We start from the raw sequence: 20626 nt of genomic DNA on the forward strand, positions 1-20626 counted from the left end.
CATGTTGGGTCGGCAGGGACAAGGCAGACATCACGCCGGTAGAACTGCGCATGCGCGGGTTCGCGCCAGCCCCACTGCGCATGCACGCATCCCCCGGTGCCCATTCCACGGCCGGATCAAACGCTGGAGCGGCGTGAACCGCTCCAGCGCCCTGCTGGCCGTCTGTAGGGGCCAGAATTGCGGATCCTGTGGCAGTGTTGACGCGTCGGGAAAAGCAACAGCATTTTCGATGGCGTCAACACTTAGCCTCAGGATCACAGAATCCCTCCCCTAGTTTCTTAATTCCTTCATAAACCCAGAGAGAACAGATTCAAAATCTAATGCTTTATAATCAGACAGTAAATGCTTGGAAAAGCAGCCTAGAGTAACTCATCACAACCTCAGTGTCTCTAGTGAAATTTCAAGCTTACCATTTGATTAAAAAATCACAACCATAAACTGACACATTTACTGCCTTAGGCCTTTTGATCCTTAGAATTGCAGTTTTAGCAAGAATTGCTGCACAGAAGCCAACAATTGGGTAAAGTGAAATTCATTCATGCTCAGGCAAAGGTACTAAAATGCTTATATTACAGTTGAATCCATTAGCCTCACTAAAGGAAACTGGCTATTTCTGATAGGTAAAAGGGTAATTGATTTAGCCATTTTAATGTAAATACTAAAGCTCAGTTTAAAATCCATTTTAAAATGGATTTTATCATTACAAAAACACACAGCTTGCAGAATTTGCCGCGGCAAAGCACAGAATCTGAAACATTCAAAAGCTAGCTAGAGCTTATGCAACATTTTACTGATATCATAAACTGACCATTGTTGTAATAGCAAAAGCTATGCAGCCATACCACAAACTGATCAAAGGTCGCCATGACTACATGAACACACCATTGTTCAGAATACAGATAATAGCACAGTCAGCAATAAACCAGTGAAAACTAGAATTGATTAAAAGAATAGATCCCATTCCAACACACACAAACATCTAAAAATGCAACATATCCGAATATATGTTTACTCACAAATAAGCAGAAACCTTCTACCTGTGTGTGGACCCTTAACGCGGGAAACTTACCATACTCTTATTGCTTCATTCAAAGACTTCACTGCTGCTTCATAATGTTGCTTTTTCATGTCAGATTCCCAATGTTTGTGAAACATTTTTGCTCTCTAATCATAAAAGGACAGTTAAAGATAATTAGCACTCACTCAATTTTCAAGGCCTAATGGAAAATCAAGCAAACGAGATTCTAAAATTCTATCCTTGTTTGGCAACATTTCTTTACACATTGGCCATGAGGATGCTGGATTTGGAAGTAAAAGGAAATCATGGTGCAACACATTGGTGATGAGGCGAACAGCAAAGGAAGCTTTACTCTACATCAAACTTGCATTACTAAATTTACGAGAGTAACTCATTAAGAATAATGCCAAAACTGAAGAACTACTTCAATCTCTAGCAATATTCTTTACTTCAATGAGCAAAAAAATGCTTCAATATACACCTATAAAATACACCCTTTTTCACTCCAGCATGAATTGTTCATACTCTCCGTTAAGTGTGAAAGAACTGTGATTACAACACTGAAGAATGACTACTGAAACTCTTTTCAATGTTGATATTGTACTGTCAACAATACTGTGTGCAGAGGTGGGACTGAGGATGTGAAGCAAGGGTTAATAGCCAGAAAGAGGCAGGTGGAACATCACGAATTAAAAGAATATGTCATTGAAGCCATTGAAGGATGTTCAAGGTAAGGGAGTGCGACTATAAGCCAAACAGCCTTGAGAAACAAGGCGAATGGCCGGATGATGAGATATGAAATATGGGGGCCGCTTGCAATTATAGCTAACATTTACTAATTAAGCTAAAACTGCTACATTATCATGTGCCAATAGATAACCTCAATATCTACCTCAATGTCTGTAAAATTATGTATTGAAAAATTAATCATGTACTGAACATTTGGTAAAAACAAGCTGTAATCTGTACTGGAGGCAAGCTCAAGTGAATGTAAGAGACAACCCCTTAAAAAAACATATAAAAGAAAGGTGCTTTGAGCAAGACTTTGGCACTCTCAGAGAGGTGTTTCTTTGGAATACCTAGAGAGCAGCCCCGATCGCAATAAAGAATATTCTGAAGTACGGACGTGTTCGAGATCGTTTCTTCCGGACTGAGAGACAAGTGAATTAGACACACATTCACAGGACCAAAAGTGATAAAGGAAATCTGTTTTACTGATTGATCATTTTTGTGTTTCAAGGAACATTTGATTTGAAAAATATGCATCCTCTCAAAAAATATTCTTTTACATTCCTAATTGTAGCATCAAAAATTGAAATAAATGTCCAAATTCATAGCATTTTGTGAAGCAATGTTATTCCTTCCAACGGGTCACTTCAAGATCTTACCTCCTCTTCCTGAAAGCACTGATCTTCAAATTGTTCAAACAGATCATTATGACCCATAGAATATTGCTTTATGAGACTGAAATCTACAGCAAAGAAAGAAAATACAGCTAAGCTACAGATCAACTATCATGTTTAATCCTGAATTGCTAAAGTGTAACTTAATAGAAAACGTTGATGACATCAAGAGAAGTAAACAATCGTTCTTTCATGAACTCAACATCGTCAAAGGGAATTAAAAGTTTATCATACATGCCCTCCCAGTTAAATTGGATGAAACTTCAGAACATTCTACTTTTCATCATATATTGTTTAACTTTTTTTTACATGTTTCCAAATGAGAGGCAATTTAGCATGGCCAGTCTACCTACCCTACACATCTTTGGGTTGTGGGGGTGAGACCCACGCAGACATTGGGTGAATATGCAAATACGCACACGGAACGTGACCCAGGGCCGGGATTGCACCCAGGTCCTCGGCAGCAGGAGGAAGCAGTGCTAACCACTGCGCATTGTTTACCTTTAACATGCTGCATACAATTTCTGGCATGTCATTCTGCTGCTGAACACCTGTTTAGCTTTGAGTGTTCAAAAGAGGGCATTAGGTGGAGTGGCGAGGTAGAAAAATCACATGGCTGATGTTAAATCAGTGTTATATACTAATGTCACAATTTGCCTATTCTGCATACTTTTAGTGCCCATAACAAGATGCTGCTCAGCACAGGCCACACCAAACTGTGTTTGCAATGTGGACATCATTTTGACACCTGAACAGAATGCACAGCACCAAAACAACAGATACTATGGGATTCAATTTGTGGCCAAATTTCTGGCATTGATCAAATTATGTTCATAAGTCATAACAGAGCAAATTCTGGACAAACAACGTATGAGATGCACCATAACAATCTGTATACACACATTTAACATTGGTAATTTTTAGACCAACTTTTTAAAGTTAGTCTTACAAAGTTTCAAACGCCAAGACTGCTATATGAATAATGTTTTTGAGAGTTTGGCATGTGTTTGAGATTTGGGCCCCAAAAAAGACCATCACAACAGAATAAAGTAAAAACAATATTGAAGAATTCATATCGTCACCCAGAGTCAGATAACATAAATAATTTGAATAAATAATAAATTTTAAATGTAGAAATGTTTTAACAATTTAGTTACCAGTATTCATTTTCATTAGCATCTTTACATTTGAAATGTAATAATTAACATCTCCAGTTTAATTCTTAAAAATTTGGGTTTGATCCTCGATAAACTTAGGTCAACTTTTACACAAGGGACATGAAAAGTTAGTTTAGGCCAGAAATCTTGGGGCTGACTTTTACAGAGCAAATATGCTAACTTCTTAATAGTGTGGTTGCAAGATCACTTTCCTGTCAGTCTTATAACTTTGCACAATGGAACTTAAATTATAAAGTCTATTATAAAGTAATTCTATTCATATAAATAAAGCGAGATTTGAATGGCTCGTTTATGTAAACTAAACAAGATGTCTCCACAAGATAATAAGATATGGGAACAGAATAAGGCCATTCAGCCCATTGAGTCTGCTCCGCTATTCGATCATGGCTGATATGTTTCTCATCCCCATTCTCCTGTCTTCTCCTCATAACCCCTGACCTCTTTCATTTGAGCTTACATTACAGGAAGATAACAGCGTCATGAAGTTCTGTATCACTTTTGCTTTCCACTCCTGTGTCCTCCCTTTCCCTTTTGCTTCCCTATGTCCAGCACCAGTACTCTCTTAATCAACATAAAACCCAAGAATGGTTAGGAGACACATGAAGTGCATAACACAAACAAAATCCAGCAAGCCAGAAGCGAATAAATTAGCAAGTTAAAGATGCCATCAAATTATACATTTCCAAAGCACTAGTTTAGCATCAGCACACAGCCAATGCACCATGCTTTCTTGCAGTTGTTTTTACCAACTAATATTCAAGTACTATAATTTGAAATATTTATCTTGTAACAAAATTTCAAATGCTGTAAAATCCTATTGGAATGAAAGACAGAAGTGGACTTTAAACAATGCATACATTATCAACTGGAACTAGGAAATGGCGTTTAGAATTCTTGACAGATAGTAACATTTATTGAGGTGGTACTGTAGCCACCTCAGGTGGCCACGTCCCTATTCCAAAATGGACACTCGCAAAGAGTGCAGGGAAAAATGGACAGCACTAGAAAACAAGCAGGTGCAAGGTTTCCTGTGGATTGAAATCTGCAGAACCCAGACAGAACTGAAACTACAAGCCATTAGCATAGTAATGAGCTATCTCCGGGGACAAAAGAAACATTGAAACAATCGGTACCAGGACAGACTTCCCAGCGCCAGTTGAAGCTAAAACAAAGGCAGGCCAACGGTTACATAGAGCCCGCCCAACGATCAGGGAACGACCCCGTTATTGGAGAGAATCGATACAAACGATTGGGACATGGTCCAATTAATTGGGACCAAGTCCAGGGTCCGCCCAGAAGGGCGCAAAACCCCTTGGGGTATAAAGCAGAGTCCCCAAGGTCAGTTCGCTCTCTTAGAAGCTCTTGAGAACTCTTAGCTTCTCCATCTTCACCTTGGCATTTGGCTCTCAGCGACGAGAGGCCCGCCAAGCACCAGCCAAGTAAGTCTAAGGTCAACGCACACTACGAGATAGGCGCTCCTAGCTACTATTCTATACCAGTTTGAAGCCAGCAGTATCAGAACCGGACAACGGCCATTGTTCCTCTGACTGAGTGGGCCACTCGAAGCTAAGTATAGGCTTTTAGTAGTAGTTGTAGTTTAGTGAGTAGAGTTTATGCATGAGTAATAATTGACTGTGTGTGTAAATAAATGTGCATTGATTTCAAACTTACTAACTGGTGTATCAAGTCATTCATCAGTATTCGGCTTTGAACCCTGTGGTGGTATCAGAAAGATACCTGGCGACTCTTGAGCAAAGGTAATTAAAACAGAGCAAATTAAGAGAAGCATAACGAGCAACAGTACTCACAATGAAGACCAGCAAGAGCGAGGACTGTAGCCGTTTGCATTTTATTCCCAAAAGTCAATGTCTTCCAGGCATCCCGAAAAATCATTTGTTGCTTTACCACTTGTATTGCTTCTTCCAAAGTAGAACACTGAAAATAAATCTCAATTTATTTTCTGAATTAAAATGCATAATGCATCTTCAAGATGCCATAAAGTACAAATCAAGACTCAAAGCTATCATTTTAAACATAGTCAGTCTACATTTTCAATATATTTTACAATTAACTTATGTAAAGAACACTACAGTGAGAAAATATTTTTAGCTATGCTAACATATGAACAAAAGGACTCTTCATTGTAAGGATCCTTCCTGATAATTCCCTTATTTCCCCTTTATTTTTGCTGTTATGATTTTGATCTATGGATGCTTAATGGACATGTATCTTGATAAATCAAGCAGCAGAGAGGTGGAGGAATTCAAGAAATTGCAACATGGTACAGATTTTTCGAATGGGAGAATTCAGACTTTTTGGTACTCAAGAGATGGGTGGGATTTGATTCAATTGATTGGCTGGTGGTCAATTAATTGGCTAAAAGGCCACATTCTGTCTGGTAATCAGTAGTGATTGGTCCAACTAAAGTGGAATGGTTTTCAGAGACCCAAGGAGCTCATGGAATCAGCATCCCCACAATGCAGAAGGAGGCTATTCGACCATGGAGTCTGCACCGACCCTCTGAAAGAGCAACCAATCTAGGCACAGGCCCCCACTCTATCCAGGCATCCTAGTAACCCCACCTAATCTTTTGGACACTAAGGGGCAATTTAGCATGGCCAATCCATGTAACCTGTACATATTTGTACTGTGGGAAGAAACCGGAGCACCCGTAGGAAACCTACGCCTACATGGGGAGAACGTACAAACTTCACACAGTCGGTCACCCAAGGCTAGAACTGAACCAGGGTCCCTGACGCTGTGAGGCAGCAGTGCCACCTCAGTTTTGAGCCCTGGACACAGGGGAAAGGACTTTCTCTCTCTCCACAAAGGCTGAGTTGCTGTACTTCTGAATCTACAGAGAACCTGAATGAATGAATCTACTGTGAAACCATTACAGGTGGCAAACAGAGAACGCTTACTTTGAAGGAATGCCTGCTCAAAGACAACCATCTGAAACAAAAGACTTTTCCATTTTTCTTCTATTTTCACTCTTCTCTGCCCCTCGGTGTTTGTCTGTCTTGTTTGTGTTTACATATTTTAAAGATATATATATATAATGAGGGTGGAGAGCATGTTAAAGTGGGGGGATTAGGAATTAGATAATAGTTAAACAGTTGTATTTGCTGTATATTTCATTACAGTTCTTGGTATAAATAAAAAGCAATTGTCTTTACATTTCCAAATCTGGTGACTGTAATTATTGGGCAGCCAAGGGGCAAAGACTTTGGGTATTTTTCTAAGAATTATTGGTTACTTCTATTGTGTTGTGACTCTGTATCAAGTGGGGCTGGATTAACCGTGCCATTAGCCCAGGTGCCGTAACATTATACCCACCAAGATCCACCAGAACACCCCCTTTTCTCCATTTGCAGAGGCGATGCATCGCTTTTAGTTGAACATACATGATAAATAGCCAGGAAAGTTTAATATCAGAGAATTAAGAAGGGCGGCTCGGTGGTTAGTACTGCTGCCTCTCGGCACCGAGTTTAATCTCGTCCCGGGTCACTGTCCGTGTGGAGTTTGCCCATTCTCCCCGTGTCTGTGTAGGTCTCACTCCCACAATGTAAAAAGATGTGCAGGGTAGGTGGATTGAAATGAAATGAAAATCGCTTATTGTCACAAGTAGGCTTCAAATGAAGTTACTATGAAAAGCCCCTAGTCGCCACATTCCGGCGCGGGGAGGCTGGTACGGGAATTGAACCATGCTGCTGGCCTGCCTTGGTCTGCTTTAAAAGTCAGCTCTTTAGCCCTGTGCTAAACCAGCCCCGGCACATGCCATGCTAATTGCCCCTTGATTGGCCATGCTAAATTGCCCCTTAATTGTAAAAATGTAATTGAGTACTGTAAATTTATTTTTAAAAAAGAGAATGAAGAAAAACCACATTGACAAGATGATTGCTTTATCACAATAGTATTTTTAAAGGACTGAGATCTTGTTTTGATATTGACCTGTGATATTTTATGGACTTTGGGATTGGTCTGATGAACTGTGATGGCCCTGTCCAAACCTACACACTTCTACATTCCAATCAGTTATATTTCAGGAATTTATTTCAAATTTATAAATCCAATGTGTCCTTTAGCGCTTTTTAAGAATCAGTTTTGCACAAATGAAAAATACCTGGGTTCTTACCTGAACAAGGTTTTCATCAACAACACGAACAAACTGAATCAACAGTGGTCGCTTCAACTGAAAAAGGATTTGAAATAGATGAAAAACTTGGTTTAGGGGCATAAAAAGAAAATTAGGCCATTCAACCATTATTTTAGCACTTACAGCATAAACGAGCAGAGCTCTGTGTGCAGATTCCAAAAGATCAATTATCTTCAGCGTTTTGAGATCAAGATCCTGAAGTTCGTCACAACTACAAAGGAAAAATGCTTTGTGAATAGTTTCCTACTATTGGTCAGTCAAAACTACCCTATGCACCCACCCCGCCCTCTCAAAAGTCAGCTCAACCATATAAATATTGGTTTGGTACTGCCCTTAACCTTTTCTGTGGTTGAATTCATGCTCAAGATAGGTAATGTTAATGCGAAGGAATAGAGCACATTCATCTTCCAGATTACAACATAGGCTTTGCAATGAGAAAATAAGCTACAGTGGTTTGGTTTTCTCGTATCTTTCAAACTATGTGCTTGGACCCATGAATGTTATTGACAGATATAATTATATAAAGAGGAAACCAATCTATGGTTATTTTAAATGGTATTACACTTGGTGGCGCTTCAGATAAGAGATACTGCAGGTTGCAGTAAAATGAGCAAAGCAGGGCAAAATGCAGCAGATATCGTGACAATATAGAAAACTATTCTTTCTCTCATTTTTCTTCCTAGAAAACATGACTACTACATTAAGTATATAGTTCCACAGGCACTCAGATGCCTCTCCAATGAAAGAGTGTCTTCAATTTAAACGGCAAGTGTTGAATCTGAAGTGTCTTAACTGAAGGCTATGTTCAATTAATTTTGTACTCTTAAACTTTAATTCTAAATATTCAATGCTCTGAAAAATAAAACAATTTTTCCTGAAAGGTGTGACCCCATATATCCTAATGTTTTGTTCTTGTTCCTAGTTAATCCTAAAGTTATGCACTTGCATTGAAAAATATAAAAATTTAGAAGAGAACACAATAAAGGTGTCTGAATTAAAGGGATTAGTCAGTATGGTAAAAGTCTCTTGAAAAGCACATTTATAGACTTAAACCAAGGGAAGAAATCAGTGGTTTGATTGAGTGTTAACAGTCTATTCAACATCAGCATTTTGTTTCTAATTTATTTCCAAAAATCAGTCTCCCCTGTTGAACAATTAGGTGATGTCCCATGATTCACTACGACTCAAGACAACACTGTTTTATAAAACATATTGTACAATTGTGTAATCATAGAATTTATAGTGCAGAAGAAGGCCATTCGGCCCAATGAGTCTGCACTGGCATTGGAAAGAGCACCCTAATAAAGCCCACACATCCACCCCATCCCTGCAACCCCACCCAACCTTTTTGGACACTAAGAGCAATTTTGCATGACCAATCCACCTAACCTGCACATCTTTGGACTGTGGAGGGAAACCTGAGCACCCAGAGGAAACCCATGCAGCCATGGGGAGAACATCCTGACTCGCAGCCAGTGACCCAAGCCGGGAATCGAACCTGGGACCCTGGAGCTGTCGAGCAACAATACTAACCACTGTGCTACCGTGTTGTGTAATATATACACAGCTGTTCCCAGCATCATTTTGGCACGTTGCTGACACAAAATGTCTATCACATTTGCTGACATTACAGTTCCAGTATCTATGTAACATGCAGTTGGTTGCCACTCTCTCAAAACCCAGATATCAAAATGATGGGATTGGGAAAATTGCAGTTACTCAACAAGGTTTGGCAGGTTATCATTTTGAATCCCATCCCACCATTGGGATTATAATTGCGATTATGGATATACATGATGCTGTAGCATCATGTATTTCCTCCGACCCCATAAGCTCCTTATAAATGTCCGAGACGCTCCCTTCTCCTACCCACCCTCTGGAAACTACCCTGTCCTGAATCCCCCTTAGCAGTAGGAGCGGTACACCTGTTTACGAAGGAAGTCCCGCACCTGTAGATACCTGAATTTATTTCCCCTCGCCAACTCAAACTTTTCCTCCAACGCCATCATACTCGGAAAGCTCCCCTCTATGCACATATCCCCCTCCTCTCAATCTCCGCTCTCCGCCATAACCGGAACCCCCCACCGTGCATACTCCCCGGGGCAAACCGGTGATTATCACAGATTGAGGCCCAGACCAATACTCCCATGCTCCCACATGCCGCCTCCACTGACCCAAACTCTCAGGGTCGCCACCACTGGGTTGGTGGAGTAACGTGCCGGCGGGAACAGCAGAGGCACAGTTACCAACGCCCCCAAACTGGTGCCCTTACATGAAGCCGCCTCCATACGCACCCATGCCAACTCCTCCCCCACCACCCACTTCCTGATCATGGCTATATTTGCCGCCCAGTAATAGTTGTTAAAATTTGGCAGCGCCAGCCCGCCCTCTCCCCGTCTCCGCTCAAGCATTACCTTCCTTACGCCCGGGGGTCTTGCCCGCCCAGACGAAGCTCGCGAGCACTCTGTTGACCCGCTTAAAAAAGGATTGCGGGATAAAGATGGGGAGACACTGAAGTACAAATAGGAATCTCGGGAGGACCGTCATCTTCACCGTTTGCACCATCCCAGCCAGAGACAGCGGAAGCGCATCCCATCTCCGAAAATCATCCTTCATTTGGTCCACCAGCCAGACCAGATTCAATTTATGCAGCCGGTCCCATTCCCGCGCCACTCGGATGTCTAGGTACCTAAAGCTTCCCTCTACGAACCTGAACGGCAGCTCTCTCAGTTGTCTCTCCTGTAACCTCGCCCGGACCACAAACATCTCACTCTTTCCCATATTAAGCTTATATCCCGAAAACCGGCCAAATTCCCCGAGAGCCCTCATGATTTCTTCCAACCCCTCTATTGGGTCTGAAATGTATAGAAGCAGGTCATCCGCATAGAGCGAAACCCTGTGCTCCACACACACCCCCTTCCCGGACCAGTCCTCTCCAGCCCCTCGAGGCTCTCAGAGCAATTGCCAACGGCTCTATAGCCAGCGCAAACAACAGTGGGGAGAGGGGGCATCCCTGTCTCGTCCCCCGGTGCAGTCTAAAATAGTCCGATGTTGTCCTATTCGTCCGTACACTTGCCACAGGAGCCTGATACAGTAACCTGACCCAGTCAGTAAAGCCCCTCCCGAATCCAAACCGTCCCAGTATCTCCCACAGATAGTCCCATTCTACCTGATCAAAGTGCATCCATTGCGATCACTACCTGCACTTCCCTACCTTCCGGGGGCATCATGATCACATTTAACAGCCTACTTACATTGGCCACCAACTGCCTGCCCTTAACAAACCCCGCCTCGCCTCCCCAATAACGTCCGGACCACAATCGTCAAACCTGGAGGACAAGATTTTGGCCAGCAACTTGGCATCTACATTCAACAGGGAGATCGGCCTGTAGGACCCACACAGCTCCGGGTTCTTGTCCCGCTTAAGAATCAGCGAAATCGTTGCCTGTGACATCATTGGGTCAACACCCCTCTTTCACTTGCCTCACTGAACATCCTCATCAACACCGGCCCCAATATCCCAGAGAACATTTTATAGAACTCTACTGGGTACCCGTCCAGCTCCGGGGCTTTACCCGACTGCATTGCATTCAGACCCTCCACTATCTCTTCCAACCCGATCGGGGCCCCCAGCCTTTCTACCCGCTCCCCATCCACCTTTGGGAAATTCAGCCCCTCCAAGAAGTGCCTCATCCCCTCCGGCCCCGTAGGGGGTTCCGACCTGTACAGCCTGCTGTAGAAATCCCTAATCGCCTTATTCACCCCTACTGAATCAGCAAACAGGTTCCCATCTCCGCCCTTTACTTTCCCTATCCCCCTAGCTGCCTCCCTCTTCGTAAGCGGCTGTGCAAGCATTCTGCTGGCCTTCTCTCCATGTTCATAGATCATCCCCCTTGCCTTTCCCCATGTGGTCAGCAAGCTAAACTCCGCCTGTAACCTCCGCTGTTCCCTTAAAAGCCCTGCCTCTGGGGTCTCCGCATACCTCCTATCAATCTGTAGTATCTCCTTTACCAGTCGGTTCCTCTCTGCCCTGTCCACCTTCTCCCTATGGGCCGGATCGAGATCAGCTCCCCCCTGACCACCGCCTTCAGTGCTTCCCGCACCACCGCTGCTGAAATTTCCCCCGTGTCATTGACCTGCAGGTAGTTCTGAATACATTTTCTAAGCTGCTCGCACACCCCGTCATCCGCCCAAAGTTCCACATCCAACCTCCAGTGCAGGCACTGGTTACTGTCTTTACTAACCTGCAGGTCAACCCAATGTGGAGCATGGTCTGAGATTGTAATCGCCGAGTACCCAGTGTCCACCACCCCAGTCAGCAAGGCCCTGCTCAAAATAAAGAAATCAGTCTGGGAATACACTTTATGCATGCGTGAGTAGAAGGAGAACTCCTCCACCCTCGGCTGCTCCATGGATATCCCCCCCCCCCCCCCCCCCCCCCCCCAATCAGCTCTATGAACCCTCTTAGTTCCTTTGCCATTGCTGGCACCCTGCCCGTTTTTAAGCGTGACCGGTCCAAACCAGGGTCCATAACTGTGTCCAAGTCCCCTCCCATGACTGTGCAAGTCCAGGTCCAGTATCTTCCTCAGCATCCTCTTTATAAAGAACAAAGAAAATTACAGCACAGGAACAGGCCCTGCGGCCCTCCCAGCCTGGTATCCAGATCCTTTATCTAAACCTGTTTAAACTCTACATCATCCCAATTTGGCGCATGCACATTTACTAATATCACCTGCACCCCCTCTAGCTTCCCACTGACCATAATGTACCGACCTCCCACGTCCGAGACTATTCTACCCGCCTCAAACACCACCCGCTTATTGATCAGGAACGCGACCCCTCTAGTCTTTGAATCTAGTCCCGAGTGAAAGACCAGACTGACCCAGCCTTTCCTCAGTCCAACCTGGTCCGTCACTCTAAGATGCGTCTCCTGCAACATTACCACGTCCGCCTTCAATCCCCTAAGTTGCACGAACACACGTGCCCTTTTGACCAGCCCTCGAACATTCCAGGTGATCAGCCTATTTGGGGGGGCTCATTTCCCCCCACCCCGCCGATCAGCCACCCCCTTTTTTTGGCCTGCCTCCAGCCTGTGCTCCACGCCTCCACTGGTCCATCCACAGGCAGTCCCCGCCCCCAACCTCCTCCCTGTCCCTCAGACCAAGTCCCTCCCTCGTCAGCAGGACATTTGCCACCCGCTCCTCCCCTAGTAACAACATCCTGTAAACCAACCCCGTTACTAAACCAAACATATGCACACCCCCCACTGCGCTTCCGAAAGCTAGCTCCCCCAGCTAGCTTGGTGGCCCCCATCCCCGGTGCCAGATAGTCTCCCACCTATTGTTCCCCCCCTCCCCCCCCAGCTCATACAAACTCCAACATCAAGCAATCCCCGCATAATTGCCCAACAGAAAGACAGCAAGATCAAAACAAGCACACCTCCAACCCCAATAGTGCAAATGAAAGCCTTAACTCACTCAACTCTACCACTGGTTCCAAATCAATACAAACGGCATCACAAACATCTTCAATGAAACGCAAAACGAGAAACTTTTTACGAAAATAGAGAAGCAAAAAGAAAAAACAAAAACATGAAAGTTGCAGCCAAATTCAAAAAGTTCGCAATCCATCACCAGCCCTTTCTTTATCGCAAAGTCCAACAAGTCCTCAGGCGACTCGAAGTAGAAGTGCTGATCCTCATGCGTGACCCAGAGACAGGCTGGGTATAACAGTCCAAACTTCACCTTTTTCTTAAAAAAGGATTGACCTGATCTGGTTGAAGCCTGCTCTCCTCCTGGCCACCTCTACACTCAGGTCCTGGTAAACTCGCAGGATGCTATTGTCCAATTTACAGCTCCGTGTCTGCTTGGCCCACTGTAGAATGCAGTCTTTATCCGAGAACCTGTGGAATATCACCACCATTGCCCTCAGTGGCTCTCCCATTCGCGGCTTCCTCGCAAGTGCTCTATGAGCCCTGTCCACCTCCAAGGGCCGGGAGAATGCCCCATCCCCCAGCAGCTTCACAAACATGTCTGCGATGTATGCCCCAGCATCCGTTCCTTCAGACCCTCCGGGAGCCTGATAATTCTTAGGTTCTGCCGACGTGATCTATTTTCTAGGTCCTCCACCTTCTCCAGGGGCTACTTCTGCTGATCCCTCAGCATCCCCACCTCCAGCTCCACTGCAGTCTGATGTTCCTCCTGCTCAGCCAGTGCCGTCTCCACCTTCTGGATCGCCCGATCCTGGGCGTCCAATCTATACTTCAACCGCTCAATCGACTCTTTTATCGGGTCCAAGCAGTCCCGGTTCTGCGTAGCAAAGCCTTCCTGAATTACTTGCATCAAATGCTCCATAGACTGCTGGGTCGACAAGCCAAAGGTCCGAACCTCCGCCATTCTGTATTCTGCTGCAGCCCAAGCCTTCTCTATCTTTTTGTTTCTGCCCTTACGAATACTTCTAGTCCTGCTCTCTTATAAGACACTTTTCAGAACTAGGAGCAGGAGCAGGCCATCTGGCCCCTCGAGCCTGCTCCGCCATTCAATGAGATCATGGCTGATCTTTTGTGGACTCAGCTCCACTTTCCAGCCCGAACATCATAACCCTTAATCCCTTTATTCTTCAAAAAACTATCTTTATCTTAAAAACATTTAATGAAGGAGCCTCAACTGCTTCACTGGGCAAGGAATTCCATAGATTCACAACCCTTTGGGTGAAGACGTTCCTCCTAAGCTCAGTGCTAAATCTACTTCCCCATACTTCTCCATGCACGGAGTGGGAATTCAGTAAACAATTGCCACTAACGCCTGTTTTACAATTCAAGACCGGTAGATAAACAGGGGAAAGGTCCAAAAGTCCGACCAAAGCAGGAGCCACAAATGCATCGTTGACGTCTTTTTCGTCTTCTGGTTGGGAACCAGCGCTGCGCAAATGCACAAAAGAATAAGTGAAACAGCGCGGAACACAGGTTAAGCGACATGTAGTGAAGCGGTATTACACCCATGGCATCCTAGAGAGGAGGATACAGGGGAGAAGGTCCCAAACCAAGATAGTGGTTCAAAACTAGGGAGGGGGAAGAAGTAGGTCCCTGGAGAGGGTTCCATGCAGGGACAGGACAGAAATCAAGAAAAGCTGCTATTAAGTTAAGTTGAGTGAAATGGACAGGCAATAGGCTTGGAGTTAAAGAGAGAGAGCTGCAAGGAGCAGATGTGAAGTGGGCTTTAGGGAGGCCCAGTAGATCCAAGAGGGCAGCCGAAGGTTGGTGACTCCGGGTTGTGGACTGCAAGAGCAAAGGTACCCTCATGGAAACAGTGGTTTTCTGTTTTGCAGAAAGTTCTGAAAGCATGCTTGGAAGATGAAACTTAAGTGTACTTGGAGAAGAATTTCAAATTGCAAGATTGAAACCTTGGAGGTGGATTCTTGTTTAAGTTGTCCGAAGAGGAGCAACATTTGGTGGGAATTCCATGGTGATTCTTCAAATGTGGAGATTGAAAACACTTGTGAGAAAGACAGCTTTTCAGTGACACTGGTTTGGCTCACAGTGTGACAAGTGTCTGAGTGGGATGTCCAGAATCCACGGAATCTGCTTTGGTCACATGTGTCATTAACTTCTGAGTGAGGTAGGGCAGCACGGTGGCACAGTGGTTAGCATTGTTGCCTGCGGCGCTGAGGACCCGGGGTCGAATCCCGGCCCTGGGTCACTGTCCATGTGGAGTTTGCACATTCTCCCCGTATTTGCGTGGGTTTCGCCCCCACAACCCAAAAGATGTGCAGGATAGGTGCATTGCCACCCTAAATTGCCCCTTACTGGAAAAAATAATTGGGTACCCTAAATTTATTTATTTTTTTAAATAAAAAAAATTAAAAACTTGAGTGAGGTGCCAAAGTTCGCCGGATGGTTCACAGACTTACCCTGAATATTAGAGTATAAGATAGATATTCTATAAGTCCATGATATGGTAAATTAATTGATCTTTCTAAATTTTTGTATGTAAAAACATATCTGGGGTGTAGGAAATGAGCATTTGAATCATTTTTTGTGTTTGCATTGAAGTATTTCCAGCCTTTTTATCTGATGTAATAGAGTTCATTTTTCTTGTTTAATAAATGTTTTATTCTTGGTGTTAAAATTCATCAGCAAACTCCTGTAAACCAGTTAGTAATTTTCCAGGTTCTTATCTGCAAGCTGACTGGTCCAGTAGTAATGTCAGCTGCAACTGTAACAGTCTCCATCAGGTGTCAGTCAGTACAATGACTGCAACAGGAAACAACATTCTATTCAAAACGCCACAATGTGGGCTGCCCATGTAATGCTCACGTACTGCTGACAAGCCTTAGAAACAGTTCATTTTAACCATTTCATGTATCCCTTGCATAGATCACTTTATATTCTGAATTTCTCACATCAATTATCAAACTTTCTGACAATACAATGCGAAAGAGGCTAGAAACGGCTGGCAGACAACAACCACCAACAAGTCTAAGTACAGCTGAAACAGATGTACAAAATCAAAATTCATAAAGTTAACAAAAAAAAAAGAGAATCTTGCAGTTACTCAGAAGGGATGAGACTTGACAGTTCTGGGTTAAACATCAGTAAAAGCTAACAAGTATGTTAAACATTGGGAAATGTATCCATAAAAGCTGGAAAGGACATAAGGAATACCAAGTAGATAGATTTTTATTGAAAATCTTGAACAAAATTCACATACAAAATTATAGCCTTATTGCAACTTTAGAATTCTATTGTGAATTAGTGATATTGATTTATTTGTATATTTTATAACTGTCCTTATTAACAGAACTTACTGTTCGTATTGGATGAGCTCTGCTTCAGCAGCCCAGTTCCTGTAACGTTCATCCAGATAAGGCCTGCCAAAAAGAATTGGGCCGAGGAGCTGAACTTTCACAATGTGACAGTACCTCTTCAATACAGACATCCTCAGGTAACACCATCTCTTACGAATCAACACTGTAAACAAAAACATGCATTACCTTAGGGAAAATAGGTGCTAGTCAGATACCTGATCTAATCAACCTTTCAACAACAAGCAGAAGAGTTAAGCTAAGAATAAAAATAATTCAGTCAGCATCAGAACATTCAGTATCTCCACAATTACTATTCAAAACAGCCTTTTTAAGCTTTTTGTACCTGCTATAAAAAACACACCCTTCCTTTCTACAATAACTTTTCTCACGCAGAGAAATGTAAAGAACCATTCAAAATTAATCGAACTAAAACTGAAACAATGCATTTAGCAAGTATCAAATTTCTTCCCTCCTTATCTCTTCAGAGTGTTTGGTACAACGGTTGGTGTAGCTGCATTTTGTTCTACGTAATAATAAGGTAATTTACTTTGTGACAGCTCAGTTTCAAATTCAGCCCATTTGTCAAGGGGGAGGCAAGCATATCCCAATTACTTTAGCTCAGTGAAAGGAAAATAGAGGTAAACACACAGGCGTGTAAAAACCATCAATTAAATCAGCAGCCTACTTATTGCAGGTCATTCCAACAGATCATATAGCAGCAACTTAAAGTCTGGGTATCAAATTGCCTGCCTAGGATCTCAATATCAATGTTATACCAAAAACTCTTAAGAGCAGTATGTGTGCAAAAAACAAAAACTGCCTTGATCTTCACCATAAAAATTGGCTGCTTAATCAAAATTGTAGCAGCATTATAGGGAGGTCTGTGCTACAGTGCAGTGGGTATCCCAAAATATTTTGAACACTGAACAGATAATGATGCAAAAATATCAAAGTTATACTTATGCTGCAATAACTTTCGCTAACAAATTAAATTGACATATTGGCAATATATAAAAAATATTCTCTCTCTTTGCCTACCAAATTAGTGTCCGATTTCAATGAGGAACAAATGAATCAGAAGTTCTATGACATGGAATTTTTTTTTTTTTTTTTTATATAAATTTAGAGTACCCAATTATTTTTTCCAATTAAGTGGGCAATTTAGTGTGGCCAATCCACCTATGCTGCACATTTTTGGGTTGTGGGGGCGAAACCCACGCAGACACGGGGAGAATGTGCAAACTCCACACGGACAGTGACCCAGAGCCGGGATCGAACCTGGGACCTCAGCGCCGTGAGGCAGTTGTGCTAACCACTAGGCCACCGTGCTGCCCTATGACATGGAATTTTGACAGAACTTAAATTCTTTATTCTAAATTATCCTATTGCTACATATGAATGACTACATAGGGCAGCACGTTAGCACAAGTGGATAGCACTGTGGCTTCACAGCGCCAGGGTCCCAGGTTCGAATCCCTATTGGTTCACTGTCTGTGCGGAGTCTGCAAGTTCTCCCCGTGTCTGCGTGGGTTTCCTCCGGGTGCTCTGGTTTCCTCCCACAGTCCAAAGACGTGCAGGTTAGATGAATTGGCCATGATAAATTGCCCTTAGTGACCAAAAAAGGTTAGATGTGGTTATTGGGTTAGAGGATAGGGTGGAAGTATCATGTGAGAGTACCTTTAAGAAATGGATGTTTAAGCAATGTACCTTCAAGACAATAGTGATGTCAGAGAGTGGGTGGAGCTGAGCTCAGTTTGGCCATTTTGAGGTTAGTTCTGAGTTTTAGTTTCAGTTTGAAGAAAGCTTGGGTGTGGCTGTGAGCTGCATTGCTGGTGATCTCTGCCATGATGGACTATCTCTTAATCCTTTGGTGAATTCGGAATTGTAAAAAGTTCTCAGTATTGACTATAAATCGGTGGCACAGTGGGTTAGCCCTGCAGCCTCACGGCACCGAGGTCCCAGGTTCGATCCCGGCTCTGGGTCACTGTCCGGGTGGAGTTTGCACATTCTCCCGTTTGCGCGTGGGTTTAACCCCCACAACCCAAAAGATGTGCAGGGCAGGTGGATTGGCCACGCTAAATTGCCCCTTAATTGGAAAAAAAAATTGGGTACTCTAAATTTATTTTTTAAAAAGGCAAAAAAAAAAGTATTGACTATAAATCTAATATGCTTCTGTTTGAAGAATTTGTTAAGTCTTTTGGATGTGTAAAGGAACAGTTTGCAGGATTGGGTAGTGTAATATTTTCGGAATTATCTTTGAAGTAGGGGGTTAAGAGATCCAATGTTTATTTAAAAGGTTAATTTGAGTTCATGGAATAAACATTGTTTTGTTTGACAAAAACCACGTGTCCATAATTGTAATACTACACCTGGGGAACAAGCCATGTGCTTCAAAAGCAACAATCCATTAAAGGTGGGGGTTGGTTGAACTCCATGATACATTTTGGGGTTCTGAAAACACCTCTCCCATAACAGAAGTGAGGGCTCAAGTGGGTCGGTGCAGACTCGATGTGGCTAATGGCCTCCTTCTGCACTGTATGTTCCTATGAATGACTTCACTGCTGAATGACAAATATTTTCTCCATAATTCTAACATTTCAAAATTCTAAACCTAACACAAAATAAATTTAGAACAGGATAAACTTCTGAAGGCCAGCAGCATTTGTTCCTTGAATTACACAAAAAAGTCACGTTTACCGAAGAATTGGCAGAATCAAGTCTGCAATAATTATTCAACATCTGATCCAAGCTTCATTCCCTCTTTTTGGCAATTATTTTTTGAGAATCGAGGAAACAGAGATGTTACAGCTGGAAACAGAATATCTTTGTCATTCATTCAACTAGAAACAAAGCAGTGACCCTTTTGCTCTTCTTCAGTCCCAAAAGCGAGTAACCTTTTACAACAAAATGACAATGACTTGCAAATGCCCATCATTGAGGTCTCATTGGGGATAAAGCCAATCAGGTTGCAACCAGATGGTTTGACACCATATGTCAACTGAGTTCAGATTATTTAGATATATTTCATACAAGGCCTTCATAACCGGGACTGAGAGAGAGAAAGGACACTTTCATCCAATCTCCATGGTATTTAAATCTGCGCACAAAGTTTAGACAAAAAAGCAGAGTGTTCTCATCAACCTCAAATTTCCTACTTTTGAAAATGTTTAAATATTGTCCTTGTTTTGGTTCTCTAAACCTGCACCATTTTCCTGCTGGTGGTTTTCTCCATTGTCTCAGTCACTGTTTTCTTAACGTAACAGCAGAGGTACACAACAGTGCTCTGCAATAACACAGCCTAGAATATTCCTTTAACTTCGGCAAGTAACTAGTTTCAACTTAGCAACTCCACAATAGGGCAGCCATCTGTGACTTCACCACCTGGAGAATGATAATAAAATCCCACTGTTAGTTCAATGTGTCGTCTCCTTCTGCAATCCGTAAATTAATTTACCAACCGCAGCTAAAATTAGAGCTTACTTTAACTTTTGTACCTAGTTAGCTGTGCATTAGCCAATCTCTATTCTCAAAACAAGGGTCCTTTTGAATTTTCTTACCTTCATAACTTAGCTGTGGTGCATTAATTGGAGGAAACCACGATTTCAAATCCTGTAATTATAATCAAGCAACTCTATTATAAGCACATTCATCCGTGTGAAAAACAACCAAAGTTAAGCAACATGAGATTTGAGACAGTTGAAGAAATCTAAAATGCCCTTTACATATTCTTTGCAATGCGTAGCGGCAGCTTTCACTGGACAGAGTCTCGAATTGAGAGTCATAGTCTCAGATAAGAGGTCACCATTAAAGATGGCGATTCGGAGAAATTTTTACAAAGTGCCGAGAATCTTTGGAATCAATTATCCCAAAGAACTGCGGCTGTTCAGACATCGAGTATATTTAAGACAGAGATCAATACACATTTGGACATTCAAGAAATAAGTGGAATGAGGGGTGGGGGGAGTGGAGTCGAAACAGATGATCAGTCATGATCTTACTGAATGGTGAAGCCTATTTCTGCTATATATTATATCCCTCTCAGGGTGCAATGTAATCCATTAGTGCC

At 42.9% G+C, this 20626-nt stretch overlaps 1 protein-coding gene across 1 annotated transcript in view; it reads right to left on the bottom strand.

The window, feature by feature from the left end:
• Nucleotides 1-20626, bottom strand: part of LOC119953904 — a 125715-nt gene that overhangs the window by 100847 nt on the left and 4242 nt on the right. The window contains exons 3-9 of the mRNA XM_038778563.1: nt 20118-20169; nt 16561-16723; nt 7879-7966; nt 7735-7791; nt 5408-5534; nt 2407-2489; nt 1070-1164 (exon numbers count right to left, since the gene is read on the bottom strand). Coding sequence (XP_038634491.1) covers nt 1070-1164; nt 2407-2489; nt 5408-5534; nt 7735-7791; nt 7879-7966; nt 16561-16723; nt 20118-20169 — 665 coding nt within the window. The remainder of the gene's footprint in view (nt 1-1069; nt 1165-2406; nt 2490-5407; nt 5535-7734; nt 7792-7878; nt 7967-16560; nt 16724-20117; nt 20170-20626) is intronic.

Source organism: Scyliorhinus canicula, chromosome 19, assembly GCF_902713615.1.
Source record: "Scyliorhinus canicula chromosome 19, sScyCan1.1, whole genome shotgun sequence".
Classification (NCBI taxonomy): Eukaryota; Metazoa; Chordata; class Chondrichthyes; order Carcharhiniformes; family Scyliorhinidae; genus Scyliorhinus; species Scyliorhinus canicula.